Source organism: Caretta caretta, chromosome 5, assembly GCF_965140235.1.
Source record: "Caretta caretta isolate rCarCar2 chromosome 5, rCarCar1.hap1, whole genome shotgun sequence".
Classification (NCBI taxonomy): domain Eukaryota; kingdom Metazoa; phylum Chordata; order Testudines; family Cheloniidae; genus Caretta; species Caretta caretta.
Window position 1 is genome coordinate 76,290,350 of NC_134210.1, and position 16,773 is coordinate 76,307,122.

Below are 16,773 nucleotides of genomic sequence, written 5' to 3' on the forward strand. Positions count from 1 at the left end.
ACAAACATATAACACATATCCTCTGCCATTCATTGTCTGCTTCCCTATCACACCCATTCAGCCAAAATGGTAGCTTTACCTGTTTCTAAGACTACCTATAGTCCAGTACATCAATAAAGATTTCATTTGGAGGATATTTTTCATCGGTCATGTAGTGGCATCCCTTCGTAAACATGCTTCGTAATTTGTTGGTGTTCCATGCTAATAATATGTCCATAACAAGAAATCACCAAAACCAAAACAGTACTGATGGAGGAGGCAGTTGCTGGGTTCAGCTATGAATATCCTCATTTCTGATCTGAATTAAATAGGTATTAACAAAAAAACCACACACAAAAGATATCACAAAGAGTTCTAAACAGTATGATTCAACAATTCTTCCTCTTTTCTCAACTGTTCAGGTTCCATTGACTTAACTCCTCTGATGTCATAATCTCAAAACCTGTCCAGTCCTCTGAAAAGTCCTCCAGGAAAAAGAGTCAAGATTTTATATTTTATATGTTTAAAAAGCCAGCAGATATTTTTTTAAAATCTTAATACTTATAGTGCCATCTGAATGCTTCAAAGATAAAACAGGAACTTTTTTTTTTTTGCACTTTGCAGTTCATCTTCATAGAGTTATATATTCCAACTAAGAAAATAGTACAATAAAATAACCTCTGTATTAATGGCATAAAATTTGGAAAATATTCCCTAAATTTATATCTGGTTTATATTTTGACGGTAAAATAAATTGTACTTTATGCAGCTATACATTTTAATTAGGGCTGTCGATTAATCGCAGTTAACTCACACGATTAACTCAAAAAAGTTAATCGCAATTTAAAAAATTAATCATTAATCTTAGTTTAATCGCACTGTTAAGCAATAGAATACCAATTGAAATTTATTAAATATTTTTGAATGTTTTTCTACATTTTCAAATATATTGCTTTCAATTACAAATCGGAATACAACATGTACAGTGCTCACTATCATTTTTAGAGTGCAAATATCTGTAATAAAAATAATATAAACAAAAAAAGTGTTTTTCAATTCACCTCATACAAATACTGCAGTGCAATCTCTTTATCGTGAAAGTGCAACTTACAAATCTAGATTTTTTTCTGTTATATAACTGCACTCAAAAATAAAACAATGTAAAACTTTAGAGCCTACAAGTCCACTTAATCCTACTTCTTGTTCAGCCAATCATTAAGACAAACAAGTTTGTTTACATTTACAGGAAATAATGCTGCCCGCTTCTTTTTACAATGTAAACAGAAAGTGAGAACAGGCATTCTCATGGCACTTTTGTAGCCGGCATTGCAAGGTATTTACGTGCTAGATATGCTAAACGTTCATATGCCCCTTCATGCTTCGGCCACCATGCCAGAAGACATGCTTCCATGCTGATGACTCTCGTTAAAAAAATGTGTTAAATTTTTGACTCCTTGGGGGAGCATGGTATGTCACCTTCTCTGTTTTACCCGCGTTCTGCCATATATTCCATGTCATAGCAGTCTCAGATGATCCAGCACATGCTTTTCGTTTTAAGAACACTTTCACAAAAAGCAAAGGTACCAATGTGAGATTTCTAAAGACAGCTACAGCACTTGACCCAAGATTTAAGAATCTGAAGTGTCTTCCAAAATCTGAGAGGGGTGAGGTGTGGAACATGCTTTCAGAAGTCTTAAAAGAGCAACACTCTGATGCAGAAACTATAGAACCTGAACCACCAAAGAAGAAATTCAACCTTCTGCTGGTGGCATCTGCCTCAGATGATGAAAGCGAACATGCGTCGCTCCACGCTGCTTTGGATCGTTACCGACCAGAACCCGTCAGCATGGACGCATATCATCTGGAATGGCGGTTGAGGCATGAAGGGACATACGAATCTTTCGCACATCTGGCATGTAAATATCTTGTGACGCCAGCTACACCAGTGCCACGCGAACACCTATTCTCAATTTCAGGTGATGTAAACAAGAAGCAGGCAGCATTATCTCCTGCAATGTAAACAAACTTGTTTGTCTGAGCGATTGGCTGAAGTAGGACTGAGTGGACTTTTATGCGCTGAAGTTTTACATTGTTTTATTTTTGAATGCAGGTTTTTTTGGTACAGAATTCTACATTTGTAAGTTTTGTTTCCATAATAAAGAAATTGCAGTACAGTACTTGTATTAGGTGAATTAAAAAATACTATTTCTTTTGTTTTTTACAGCGCATATATTTGTAATAGAAAATAAATATAAAGTGAGCACTGTACACTTTGTAGTCTGTATTGAAATGGAAATCAGTATATTTGAAAATGTTGAAAATATCCAAAAATATTTAAATAAATGGTATTCTATTATTTTTAACAGTACGATTAATTGTGATTAATTGTTTTAATTGCTTGACAGCCCTAATTTTAATGATAGGCAACAATACTTTAGAGCAAACATCACAGGCAAACTTTCAGTAAAGGAGCACTGCTGTGTAATTTTAAAATAGATTTAATTATGTGACCTCTTTTGTTTGTCATAGCCTCCAAGAAGTAGTTTAAAATAGTTAATGCATAGTTGCAATGAAGCATCCAGGAAGTTATTAGGACTGGCAGAGACATGGTATGAGGTATTTTAAAAGGCAGAAGTTTTACTGACCAAATGCTTACCACAGCAAGGAATTAATTTGTTACACCCTGGAAATTTCCACAGAAAGAGGAATAACTAATATTACTAGTAGGGAATGTGGACTAACTCACCAGTCCCGGTACCAAAGAACACTCTCCATCCTCCGGATTTCAAGTCCCCTTTCTTCAGGGCTTCACAGTTTTATTTCTTCAAAATAAAGCTATTTAACACTAGCTCAGCATCTCTATCATATCCTTCTCACTCCCTGCGGCTCTTAAACTCCACAGGCCCTCTCTCTGGAAGTCAGCATGAGCCTTTCTGCTGCCTTCTCTTTTCTAGCCTGCAGGATTATACTCTGCAGGCCATCCTGAGTCATATACAAACTGGATTCTTTCACTTGACCCTGCAGAAGCCTTCCTACTCCCTGCAGCACTCATTCGCTCACTGTTATATGAGAGCCTCCCTATAGATCTCACCTGTTTCCAGCTCCCCCTGCTGAGCTGGGAGCACTCCTTTATATACTCCCCAGGAAGCAAGCAATCAGGAGACTCAGTCTCATGACCCCTTCCTTGCTGGGGCTGATAAATACAACCTGCAGCCTATCAGTCTCAAACACTGGTTCTTAAAGGGGTTCTGCCTCAGAACAAGGCCAGCCGGTTCTATCCCCTACAGCCCTTAAAGAAACAAATCATCCTATTACACAGACATAGGGCCAAATTCTCTGCTAGTGTAAAATGAGGGTAGGACCATAGAGTTAAATTAAGTTTTGCATATTTACACAGGAGAATTTGGCTCATAATCTTGGAGCAATAAACTATGGTATGATTTTCTGATTGTGAAATAGACGATAGATGAAGTAATATATATGAATAAATCAAGAATTGTCAGAGGTACCAGATCATTGTTTGTGAGTTCATTGATTCACCTACCATGCTGAAATCCTTTACTCTTCTTGTTACTCATTTTTCAAAATGTTTCTATTTTTGGTTCCTATCCCTTAAAAAGATCACACACAAACATTAAACTTCACTCTTCGCGGAGTCCCTAATAAGCAGACATATTTTCATAGGTTTAAAGACGCGAACATGGGAGTTATGGAAGTATTTAAAAGGTATGATTATGAGAATACAAATGCACACAGATGCTTAAAAATAGTATGTATATTTTAAGCAAATACACATCTATATTTTGAAGTGTACAGAATATACAGGATAGAAGCATATAATACTCATCAGTTTGATAGTACATGAACAGTCTGACGTTGGAATAATATATAAGCATCATTTTATGCATGCTTTGCAAAAGGCACATAGCCCCAGAGGCAATTTATGAGCATGTATAGGCAACATGGAGAGAATGACGGGCAGGAGATACCACTTCGGGTATAGTTGGATATACCTGGGGTATAGTTCTGTTCTGGAAAGAACAGAAGAGGGAAAGCCACATGGGAGATATGTGGTCCTATATGGGGAGCAGGAGGAAAGAAGTCACATACAAAGGCAAGAGGCTGTCTGAGAAAAAAATGGGATATGTTCCTGAAAGCCTTGCAAGATTCGAGGCTTAGAATCTCTATGCAGCTTTCAAGAAGTCTCCAGGGATTTCTCTCCCAGAGTAATTCTGAAACCTTTTATACAAACTAAAAGAAATTCCCAGGCAGGCTAAACACTTCACTGATCAGGAGTTATGGCGGAAAGAATCTATACATCACTTACTTCAGCCAAAATGCCCAGGAGAACATTGTATTTTTCTGAAAACAGACACGAATTAAAATTCCTTGAAATTAGAAGTAAAGGTACACTTTCTTTTGAATGTTCTGAGCTTTTCTATTATGGTGATGCAGGTAATATTCACTCAATAACCTTCTCTCTGTCCCCACAGACGGTCATTACAATTAAGAGTAAGGTCTAGGGTTAGGGTTTGATTGTTGTAAGGGTGGCATTATGGGTGCAGACTTAAGGTTGCCTGAGTAAAAGCCTCAGCTAAAGTACCAGGATAGTGTGTGCACTTTGTCTCTTTGGAGGCAGCAAACTTAACATCTGTGAGGGTCCAATGAAAGGGACTGGAAACTGCAGGGAAAATGCACTGGGGGAGCCTCGGGACTGTAATGGCTGTTGGTGTCATTCTGCAAGGAGTAACCAAGAAGCCGGGGTGAGACCATTGTACTGTGAGCAGGATGCTGGTGTCAGGGCTATGAGAAAAAGCTTCACAACACATCAGTGCCCAGGGTTACAGAGGAGGAAGAGATACAACCCCTTTGTTGTTTGTGGTTTTATATGAAAAATCTTGAGGACATTTCAAATTTGGTTTGAGAGCTTAAGTTGTGTGACTAAAGAACTACGATTTTCAGCTATTTGACAAAACTTTCTACCTGTTGCTGAACCCTTCTAGTATAAGCATGATCATCTGTGCTAACCAAGTACCTTCCAACAATTGCATTTTTCTCAATGGAACATGGAAAAATAACAGTAGCAATGAAATTCCAGCTGGGAAGTAGTTAAAATATTATAGTTTCAAAATTGTTTCCTTAACCCTCAATTTCTCTTCCATTTGAAGACAAGACTTTCCTTTAAACTTTCCATTAGAGCTTCATAATTCTCTTAATTATTCTTAATAACACTAGATGGCAACAGATTATTGATGGCGCTCACCAACTGTTTGGGGAACTCTCTAATGAAGATCCTTGTTAATAATAATGGCTAGGGCTATTTATTTATAAATAGAAGCATTGAGAAATTAGTGCGCAGCAGGCATATGATTAAAAATGCTAAAAATTTGATTACACATAATAAATATTTGGGTGCTTTATTGACGTTCTGATCTGAAGGCCTGTATAGTTCTTTTCTAAATGGCAATTGCTTACAACACTGTATTGTACTTTAAAATGAAGAGATATTATTAATTTCTTTTCATCCAAGTTAAGAATACAAGAAATATTTTCAGACCAAGCAGGCATTTGTGTATTAAATATAGTTTGTATCTTTAAAGCTAATGGTTAAACAAAAGTAAAATTGAATACATTATAATACAGAATAATGAAAGGGTGTTACCAGGAAATTTGATTTGTCATTTATCTCATCCTACACGGCAATAACCCTGACTATCAGCATTATAGATCCACCAAAGAGAAAATGGAAGACAAGATCTGTCAGCCAACTCCCACAGTCCTGCTCTTCAGAGAAACTTCCAACTCAAGAAATAGGCTAAAGAATAAGTAAAGAGAAGAATAAATTGGCTATTCTAAGCAACATTGCTTGAGGGGATATGGCAGAGAATTCAGGCTAGAAGAGAACCACAATAAACTGGATAATCTGTGAGTCTCTCTTGTCACATGGCCCTTTCCTCCCATGTGATCAGCTGAAAGCACTGACCATCAGAAGCGTAGTGATTAATAAACACTCTAGTAAAGCAGCTTCAGTGTAGCTTGCATGACAGTTCTTCTGAATTCAGAGACTACTACAGGTCCAACTGAAAATAGCAAATAAATGTGTTGGGGGAGGACCAGGTATACAGATCAGGGAGGCCAGTGCCTCATCCCTCCAAGCACAAGGTTGACATGCTGCTGTATAGGAGTAACATTTGTAAGGATGCAGATGCAACCTTTGGGTAGTCTTAAACCAACTGGATGCAATCTTTTATTTCGCAGGCAATGGAAGCACTGCATGCTGTTTTCTCTTGCTGGAAGCAGATGAAAAGCATCACATGTTCTCTTACTGGTTGTGCATGAGGGGGTAAAATTTAATCAGTCACATTATGTACAGAACAGAAAACTTTTCCCCCTGTGAGGGAGAAGGCACTAGACCTAGGGTCAATAGAACAATTGTTTAATTAATACAAAAGTCTATTGCCCTTTAGAATAAACTCTGGGGGGCAAGGAAATATTGTTTGATCCAGAAAAAATCTGAAGACAGGGAGGTGATATAAAGGAAGGAACTCAAGCTAAAGTCCCGGCAACTAAACACACTTCTTTGAAAGTGAGATTCTTGAAGGGGAAAATTTCCCTTATGTTCAAATATGGGATCCATAACCACATTGAAAACTTACAAAAGGGATCACTGTGGAATAGTTTGCTAGTGTTTTACTGAATATAATCATTGACTTGTGAAAGGATGAGATCCAATATCTCTGACCTAGATATGAAAAACTGAGAAACTGCCAAAGTGTATAGATAATTCACCTTGGAGTCTTTCTTACATTCTGCCAGTATCACTCAAGGATATGTTTAAGGGAGCAGGAGAAAACGTCAATGTTCTTCTCTTGCCCCACCCTGAGAGAAGATATCCCGCATCTTGGAGAAAGTATTGGATGCAGACTTCTTCCTACTCTTCCCAACAAATGGCTGGCCTACACCAGGAATTTAAATCAGCAGAGCTACATCTCTGCAGAGCATGAAAAATCCACACCCCTGAGGGAAAGGTTATGATCTGCTGAAAGCCACTGTTTCTAGCTAAATATGTATATCATTAATGCATATGAAGTTATGAGAATTGTGTTGTATGACTGTCACTAAAATATGCTGTGGGTTTGGGAAGCACCCAGATACTAGGTCCCCAAAGACAATAATTGGGGAGATAACCAACTCCCAGGTGGGTGTCGAACAACCAACAACAGCCATTGTCTAGCAAGAGTGATACAATGCAATGACTCACTTGCACAAGGCCACACCAGGGGAATTGCTCAACCTCGCCTGGTGACTCAGCAATGCCCACCAGACATGCCTGGACTTGTGTTCTCCAAGCACATGGACTAAGGATATAAAACAGAACACAGTGCCCCCATGCTGGGCCTTTTCTCCTCCCCCCAGGATCTATGCTGCAAGCAACAAGGACGCTCAGAAGACTGATGATTTCAACAGAGGAGACTGGCCAAGGTTTAAGAGACAAACCTGTATATTAAGGACTGTAAGATCCAGTGGGATGAGAACACTGCTTGATCTAAATACTGTCTAGTGTGATAAGGTTTAAGGTTTAGAGTGCATGCTTATATTTTATTTTATTTTGGTAACCACTCTGACTTTTTGCCTATCACTTAAAATCACTTAAAATCTATCTTTTGTAATTAATTAACTTATTTTACTGTTTATCTTTACCAGTGAGTTTGCCTGAAGTGTTTGGTAAATCTGCTCAGGTTTACAAAGGCTGGTGTATATCCACTTTCCATTGATGAAGTGGTGAACTAATTAATAAACTTGCATTGCTCAAGAAAGGGTCTTGAGCAGTGCAAAACGGTATACTCCTGAAGTACAAGGCTGGGAGCTGGAGGGATTTGGCTGGCACCTTTCTCTGTGTGATTCATGAGTGGCTCTGTGAGCATTCATGCAATCTAAATGGGTGTGGGGCTCTACATGTGGTTGTGCTGAGTGAAACAGCACCTGGACAGGTTTGCTGCTTGTCACTAGCAAAGTACTGTGAGACAGCCCAGGCTGGAAAGTTAAGGGGGCATAGCGGTCTCACAGTCCCAAGCTGTACCCTGGGGATCCCGCCACACCAACACAGCCTGATTGTCCCACCAGACTGCAATGTTGTGGGTAGTTCCCAAGATAGGAGAAAATATAAAATAGAAAACACACATTCTTAATAGACTTCTCTATAAATGAACCAGACAACCTAAACCTGTAGAAGGTCTTATCTGAACGACCACCATTCCAAAGTATCCTCTTTTCACATCAAGTTCATTAATGTGGCCGAACATAATGGGCTTTCAAATTGTCACAATTTTCCATCTAATGACACCAGCTCCCAGCTCATGAAAAGGAGATATAGAACTACAGAGAGTAAACCCTGGTAAACTATTATTAAAAATTTTTACCCAATCTTTCTGCACAACATATTTTTAACAATGCTTCTAAGTGAAAAAGAGTACTTTATCAACATGACACCTTGATTGTATATATCAGCTACATATTAAATAGAGAATAACAAGTAATTTATACTAGGACAATCATGCTCTCTCACATAAAATTCGGCAGGAGAGCAAAATCCCCAAGTTTACATCTATTCAGCATGCAATGTTTTCATATCTATGGGGTGAGCAGAAGTCATGGCCCTCTAAGCCCCACTGCTATCCCAGTATCTGTGCAAAATCCTACAGATCTCAAGACATCTGCAGAAAGCAAGGAGATTGATACAAAGGACAAAGTATTTTGCTCCCTGGTACAATGGCTCCATCTCTAATACCGCCATATGTGTCTTATCCTGAATCTGAGAGGATTTTCCAGTAGGGACAGAGCCACAGGAATTAATGCTTACAAGATCTACATTTATCTTAATGGGTTTTTCCAAGGGGTAATGCCACACAGTGTATCAGTCCCATAGCAGTGTCCCTCAAAACCCTTCCTGACAGACTTTGTAAAGGACATTCTTACACAAAGTAAGAGGTGGATGCATGTAGATACCACCACCCCCAAAGTCACTGAAAATCTGTTGAGGATGTTCAGCTACTTTCATCCCCTTCCCTGCAAAACCAAGTAACAGAAATGCAAGTTACAATGCAATTTGTATGGTCTACTGCATCATTCATAACTATAAAAAGGGACAATAAATTATGTTAGAACTGGCCATCTTCCATGGCTAACCAGCAAAAAATCCCAGTTGGGATCCAGTGACTCTCTGCAGGCATCCCACAAAGCTAATCAGGTGCTCAAAGGCAAATGTAAAGCCCCAGATCTTCTTTAGCAATCTGCAATGAATCTGTTAATCAAGAGGAACAGGAACAGGTTTTCATTGTTCCTTATGCATGTAATGTACATATTGGGGGAAGAGAATCTCAGCTTATGTCTGTTCTCTGGCTGAGAAGGGGGGATTTAAATCCAGATTAATGAAAGTTTGGATTAATGACAGTTTGTTTTTTTTCCTGTGAAGTAAGAAAACGAAAAGATCTATTAGATCACCTATACCTGTCCTGAGTGCTTTGCCACGCCTTTACCCCCCCATGCCCAAAAGCCATAGTTCCAGTAATGAAGATTCCATTACTTCACAGGCCTTAACTAAGTTTTGCCTCTGCAAATATTAACAGTTGCAAAGTCTTTGAATTTCAAGAAGCAATAAAAAAGTCCTTTCAAGCAAGTTACAAGCAGAAGAAAGATTGGAGCTCAAAATGTCAATATTTAAAACTTGTGGTGAAGGATATGCAAGTTCCGTTTACCCACATAGACAGTTTCTGATAGTGTCTGCTAACATGGGGAACTGTTGGAGACAAATCATTTCCCCAGTATCCATCTCCCCAAGCTCTCTGGATCAAGCACTGAATCATAGATATGTGCTTGTACAGAACCTAGCACAACAGGACCAGAATTCTAGGGGCTTTGGACTCTACCACAATGCAAATATGTAAATAAATAAATAAATAATGAATGGCAAGTGTTGGTCAGAGTTCTATACCGGGCTGGTATGTATTTGGATATCACCTAACAGCCCCTAATATAAAAGTCTCCTGGATTGTGGACTAGGGAACGAAACATTGCCTCTTCATTCTTTTGGATTACTAAAGCAGTTTTGCTCACGTACCAAGAAAGGTCTGGTAGATGACATAACTGTTTTATATTTAGCATGGAAGTGCACACTAAGGAACTGTAAAAGAATTTCCCACCTTCAGATAGTGACTACATGCTACCTTGCAGCAAATACCGCTGGATTTCCTGGGACACACTTTAAAGATGAGACAGAACTATGGTCTGGCTATCATTTATTCAACTATCACCAGAGGATCTCCAGGACTTATTTCCAAGAGAGAAAATGTGATTTTTTTAAAACTTTACCTAACAAGAAAACGCTGCACAAGTATTTTGGGCAAGGATTCACCAAGTTACTTAAAACCATGCCCAGCTTCGAGCATGTGAGGAATTGCACTGATGTCAATGAGACTCATATTTAAAGTTCAGCATATGCTTAAATACTTGCTCATTTGAGGCCTTAATTAAGAGGGATCTGAACTATATTTCATACCATTAAAACAACTGGAATTACTTCTGAAATAATGAAAATAATGGGAAGGTTCCCGCCGCTGCCTTTTTTGCATTGATGGACTAAATTAACATCTACTATGAGCTTTCTAAACTGGTCCAGTATAAACAGAATAATGTATATTTTAATGGTTAAATATTTGTGACTTTTATCTAATTTTTCCAATTAAAAATTTAAAACACTTTACTCCTAATTCATGACAATAGATATAACAGCTTCTAAAGCTCACTAACATAAAAAGGTGTTGGCTGTACAAGTGAAACAATATCATTCCACAAATACATACAATATGTTAATTTTTAAAATATATTATCTGAATGCAAAGATTTTAATAACTCATAATATTTAGCACTCACAAAGCACTCTGAAAATGTAAAGTTCCATACAAACATTAATTAATAAGGAAAAAAGCAATGATAATCTAAAACTGACCTTCAAAACGGATTAGCATTTTTCTGGTGTCGTGTAAATGCTCATTTGACCAGCACTTGTGGACTCAGAAATACACAGAATGTTTTCTCATCTGATTTAAACCAGAAATAATGGACTTTTTGAAAATGTATAACAAACTCTTTTGATAAAGTACGCCAATCTACCTTAACCAAATTATTTGTACTCAGAAAAAAAATAATTCAAATTTAGTTTAATCTACATAAATATATCTAAACATATTGAATGTGTGTGATGTAAAAGATGGAATCAGGTAAGAACATGTCTGTTAATGCTGCCAATAGCACGAGCAGTCCTGGAGGAGGCACAGACCAGCATCGATCAGATTCAGACCACCATCCTTTCCTGTGCTGAGATGAGTGCATAACTTTGACTATAAGGGTTAAACTGGTGTACTAGTGGGAAGTTCCAAGGATGCTCTTCTCCAGTGTTCAGGGGCACTATGTCTTACAAAGTGATTGTGCCTCCAGCTACTTATTGTAAGACATACAACTACCTGAATGCCTAGGAAGTGTCCACTGCTATACTGGTGACTGACACAGTTTAATTATGATTTCAGTGGGACTGGTTATGGGAGTATCTGCTCATAAAAATAAATACTGTATGGAGGTCATAATCTGGCCCATAATATATTAAAACATACTGAAATGCGATGACTGTAACACTATAAAACATGAATGTCTGTTTTTTTGAAAGGCCTTTGTTGTGCAAAGGAGTATTAAATTATTTGAATTTTGTAAATCAGATTTTATTCTACAGTTTTATCAACTTCAATAAACTAGCTGTACAAATGCAAACATTTTATGCTCTATTTTTAGTGTATTTCAACGAATTAAAGACCTGCCTACTCTATTCTCCTGTAAAAGGGTTGGTTTCTTATTCTTCACACTGTCTCGGAACAGAAGAGCATTTCTTCTGCCCTGAAAATAAAAATATTTCTGTTGGAATTAAAAGCTTAAGGCAGTAAATGCTTTAAGCATCAAGATTATGGGAATTGCCTGTAGTCTACATTTTTACTGAGAGCGTAGGGAAGTATAGTTTTCTAATATACTGTTAGAGTAACTACCACAAACAGTAATCTTTAAACTAAGCTGATTAAGCAAAATGGCCACTAAAAATAATGGATTTAAAACAAAACAACAACAAAAATGAAATTAAGTCTTCCAGTGCTGTAAAAGACTGTCCTGTCATAGCAGACAACTCATTGAGTAGGATTCAGAAGAAAAGGAAATGGTTTAAGGTGCTCTTTGTGAAGCGAAGGGGCAGGAACTTCCCCCAGGTATAGAAACAGCCCGTGAAAGCAGCCTCCAAACCTCACAGTTCGATGTGGGGGATAAACAAGAGGTCAAATACCCTCTTCCTCTGTGCCCCAGTGTAGCCCTGTGCTACCAAGGCTTCCCTGACCATGAATGGCTTCAAGGACTACCCCACCAGTAGATAGATAGAAAAGATAATACAGCCCCTTGCATTAATTTATTATGTAGTTGGGATGCCCCCAGGTGAAAGGCCACCAGGCCCATCACAAAATCTAAAGTATTCTGTGGAATATGCTAGAGGCCAGAAGTCAGTACACCAGCTCTGGTCCATGGTAATCTAGTAATGCAGCTTTACTGGAGCCCCACTACCAAGGCTTCCAGGGACTGCAACAGCTACACCAAAAAGATAAAGCACAGCACTGCATTACCTTTCCTGCCTAAAACATCTATTCCTCCCATCCCCCACCTACCCAAGTCCTTGCCCCACTCCCAAGTATTGTAGTCTCCATTATGAACCCCAGACCGCATGAAGGAGATTCTGTAGGGTCCAGTTCTGTGCAGAGTTAGAGAGGCAAAATATGGTGTGGTGTTCTTTTCTTACTGCATATCCAGTCACATGATGCCCTAAATGGGTCTCCAAGTGGGAGCTATTTCCAGTAACCATATGAAAAAAAAAAAAGGATACAAACAGTTACATTTATTTAAACAAGGTTTTTCCTCCCTTCAGTAGCCTGTGTGGCCAGCATGTGTTTTATCAGAAGCACATACCAAACTAATACAGAAGACCAATCAGACCTGGCTTTGACAACAATACTTATCTCTTTCTCCCTGCATATGTAAGAATGAAACAGCCATCTCTTATTGCAGGTCTGATTTATTTAAAAATATCCACTTGCTGCATAATTTAATAGGAACCACAAACTACTTGTGAGAGGACTGCATTAAGGTTTCAAGTTTTATATTTCTACCCCCAAAGATATTGCTTATGGCTATTTATAAAGTTTTAAAGTATTTATGGGAGATCACTTTTAAAAACCTCATAGGTTCTGGGTTTAGGATAAAATACAGTTGGTTGTGGATGAAGCATGACTTCTAGATCAAAACACCACTTTGTTAAATCCACAACTAAACTGATTAACTCATATAGGGTATTTTTAGGAGAAAATAATACAGGCTGACAAGTTGTGTAAAACAAGTAACTTGTGTTAGACTGAAACTTGTTATACAAAGGATGGAATAACTGCCCAAATAACAGTGGTTAATCATGTAACAACAATAAATTAAGTCTTCCATCCTGCACTGAGAATCATGTGTACACATCCTACACAGCACCACTGATTTACACAATTCTTTTTCAGGGCTGTGCTCACAGAGTTCTGAGAGCAGGACTAGAACCTACATCTGTTAATTTTATTAGCACTAACTGTTAGTGCTATATTCATACATTATAATCTAGAGTACTTGGATGGGGAAAACCTATTGTTGTTAATGGTAATATCTGGAGAAAATGTGATGTTATTAATATATTTCATTATAAGTTCCCTCCATATTCAGTAGCTGTGATTTGACAACCATTCTGGATTCTTACAAGCTTTCCCTTGGACATGAGTAGAAGAGTTGAGAATTTGCACTGAAAGGCCACAACATCCTACTTTCACACTCAGGTTCATACATTTCCTGGAAATAGGATAAGGATAAAAAAATGTAGACTTCACCACTGCAAACATTTTATTAAGAGGCCTTACTACCAACAACAACCTTTTGAAGTCCTGAGTTCAAGCTAAAGCTGGTTTGGAATTTTCTGCTGAAGCTTTTTTTGGACAGAAAATCCATTTCCACAAAATGGAAAACCTCCCTGACATTTTTCAAATTTTCCCATTGGAAAAATTTCGTTTCAGTTCAAGTCAAACTGAAAATATTTCAATTGGTCATGCCAACCCGATTTTTTTCAAGGTCAGCTTGACATTGTGTATGTTTGCTGGAGCAGCCACAATGCCTCATGGGAGCTGCAGTTCTAATATCTCATGACTGCATTCTTTCTTCTATAGGACAGTCTGCCTGGCAGGACTACTACATTTCCCAGGATGCACCACAGTCTCCCCTCTAGTTGAACCAGTATGGTGAATCATGGGATTCACGTGACCACTGTGCATCAAGAGACAAGTAATCTGGCCTGGGAACTCAGCTCACAGAAAAGGATGGGAGCATGTGGCACCCCAATCACAGCAACCATGAGGCACTAAAGCAGCGCAAGTGGATGTGGCGTAGTACTGAACCAAACTGAAATTAAATGTTTAGAGTCCATTCAACAAAGCAAAATGAAACATTTCAATTCAGCAATGTCAACATAAATATTCCGACATTTCAAAATCCAAATTTTTTGAACTTTATGTTCTGTGAAAACTGTCAGTATTTTGACTTTTTGTTTCAATTGGGACAAACAAAATTTGAAACATACAAATTTTATACAGGATAAAGTTCTAGTTTTTGACCAGTTTAGTTCAAACACTTCCAGTGAAAAAAAGAAAACATATATTGCACTCTCAAGTCAAAGCATTACATCTTACCTGCTTAGGAAGCCGGAAAAGAGAGTTTTTGTAGAATATATCTTTAGCCTGACTCCATGTTCCATCAATGATGATGATTGTAGATGGACTTGGGAAGATCAAAGCCACTTCTTCCAAATTAGCTGCTTCAGCTCCAGGATACAGAATTAGAGTATTAGAATTTCGGCACACAGCTGCTAATTCAGGATACCTACAATTATGAACAGAGAGAGGACTTTTTTGTTTGTTTTTCTGAAAGGGAACATATATGTAATGTGTATCATGCCTCATTCCCATAGCTCTGCCAATTTACTGACTCTTCAAATTCATTTTCTCCCAATTTCAACTATCCAACCCACTATACTCCCTTTTATAGTCTTCAATTCTGCTCCTTAGTCAGGCAGAGGAATCCGCAGAGTACTAAGAGGTGCTACTTTACCATGAGCTCACAAAAGGCCTAGGGGAAAAATTTTCAGAAATGATTACTAATTTTGGGTGTCCAACTTGAGAGTTTTAGCATCTGGTTTGGAGGGAAGCTAAGCACCCACAACTCTAATTGAAGTCAATGGAACTTAAGTACTTAGCATCTCTTTAAAAAAAATCAGAGTGGTCTTGGCATCTCAAGTTGGGCACCAACAGAGGACAGGAAAACTTAATGGACACTTGAAAATAATGGCCAAAAGATACTGACTCTGCAATACTCCCAGCTCCTGCCAGCCCAGTGAGCAAGACACAAGAACCAGGAACAGAGCTTTGATCTCCCATATGACAGAATATAATTTTCATTAGATACAGAGCTAAATTCAGTTTATTTGCTTTAGGGAAAGTTCACAGTTATGCAGACATCATTGAATGTTTGAATTATTTATTGCGGATTTTAAAGTCTTATTGTGGATTTTTACAAATAATTAAAAAACATATATACAAAAGAGTTTCAGCATAAATAAAAAGCAAAGGACTACAAATGCTTTCATCAGATTGAGGGTGAATACTTAATACAGAAAACATTTTCCATTATGTAAGTAAAAGCTTTTCAAAATGTTTCCAGAAACAAAAATCCAAGTTTAATGCATATTTAATAGTACTACTCATAACGCAGGATTAAAGTTCCACAGCTAAGAACTGAAACGTTAGGAAACGTGAAAGTTACATTTGAACTCTGAACCTTGGTTTAGTTGTATTCTGAAAAGGAACTGTGAGATTCTACGTTAATTGTCTCAGTAGTTCCAGTGACTTGTTCAACATAAATGTAGAAAGATGGGAGGAGCGCAAAGAATCCCATCCAATTTGGAGGGAATATCTGGCACTGGGTGCCGCTCAACATGAAGAGGCTTTGATCCAGAGAATGGAGCAAAGCGAGAAAGAAGACAGCAGCATACTGTAGTCTTGGACTGTAACTCAGACAACACATGGATCTGTGAAATTTGTAACAAACTGTGTTGCTCCTGAATTGGGCTTGTCAGCCCTAAGTGGATTCATCAGGCGCCTGATTAGACCTCTTATGCATATACCATGATCCAGTTTGGATTGACAGCTGACAATGAAAAATGGTTACAGTGACTTCACTTGACACCTGGTCCATTTAAATGAAAAAGATTATTTTTCTAAGTCCTACTTCCATAAAGAAATCTTGGAATTTGAAAGTTAATTATTACTTATATAGTGTCGTAAGTGGGCATGTTGCTTTACAGACAAATGAAAGACATTGTCCCTGCCCTAAGGAACCTACCATCTACAGACCTGATCCTACCAGATAGTGAGCTTCTAGAGATATTCAGCACCCGTCACTTACAGAGTGGGAGGGGGCTGAACAGCTCTCTGGAGGTGTTCAGCATTTGCAGGTAATGGGCCAATCACACAACCACTACCAGACACTGTAGTGCTCACTACCATGAATGGCCTTATTGGAGTCATGCCCAGCACTAACAAGATTTGCAGAATAGACCTCGTAAACATAGCATAGGAAGAG

At 38.2% G+C, this 16,773-nt stretch overlaps 1 protein-coding gene across 1 annotated transcript in view; it reads right to left on the reverse strand.

The window, feature by feature from the left end:
* The window catches only part of DTWD2 (DTW motif tRNA-uridine aminocarboxypropyltransferase 2), a 191,449-nt gene that overhangs the window by 70,673 nt on the left and 104,003 nt on the right, over positions 1 to 16,773 (reverse strand). The window contains exon 4 of the mRNA XM_048850130.2: positions 14,826 to 15,015. Coding sequence (XP_048706087.1) covers positions 14,826 to 15,015 — 190 coding nt within the window. The remainder of the gene's footprint in view (positions 1 to 14,825; positions 15,016 to 16,773) is intronic.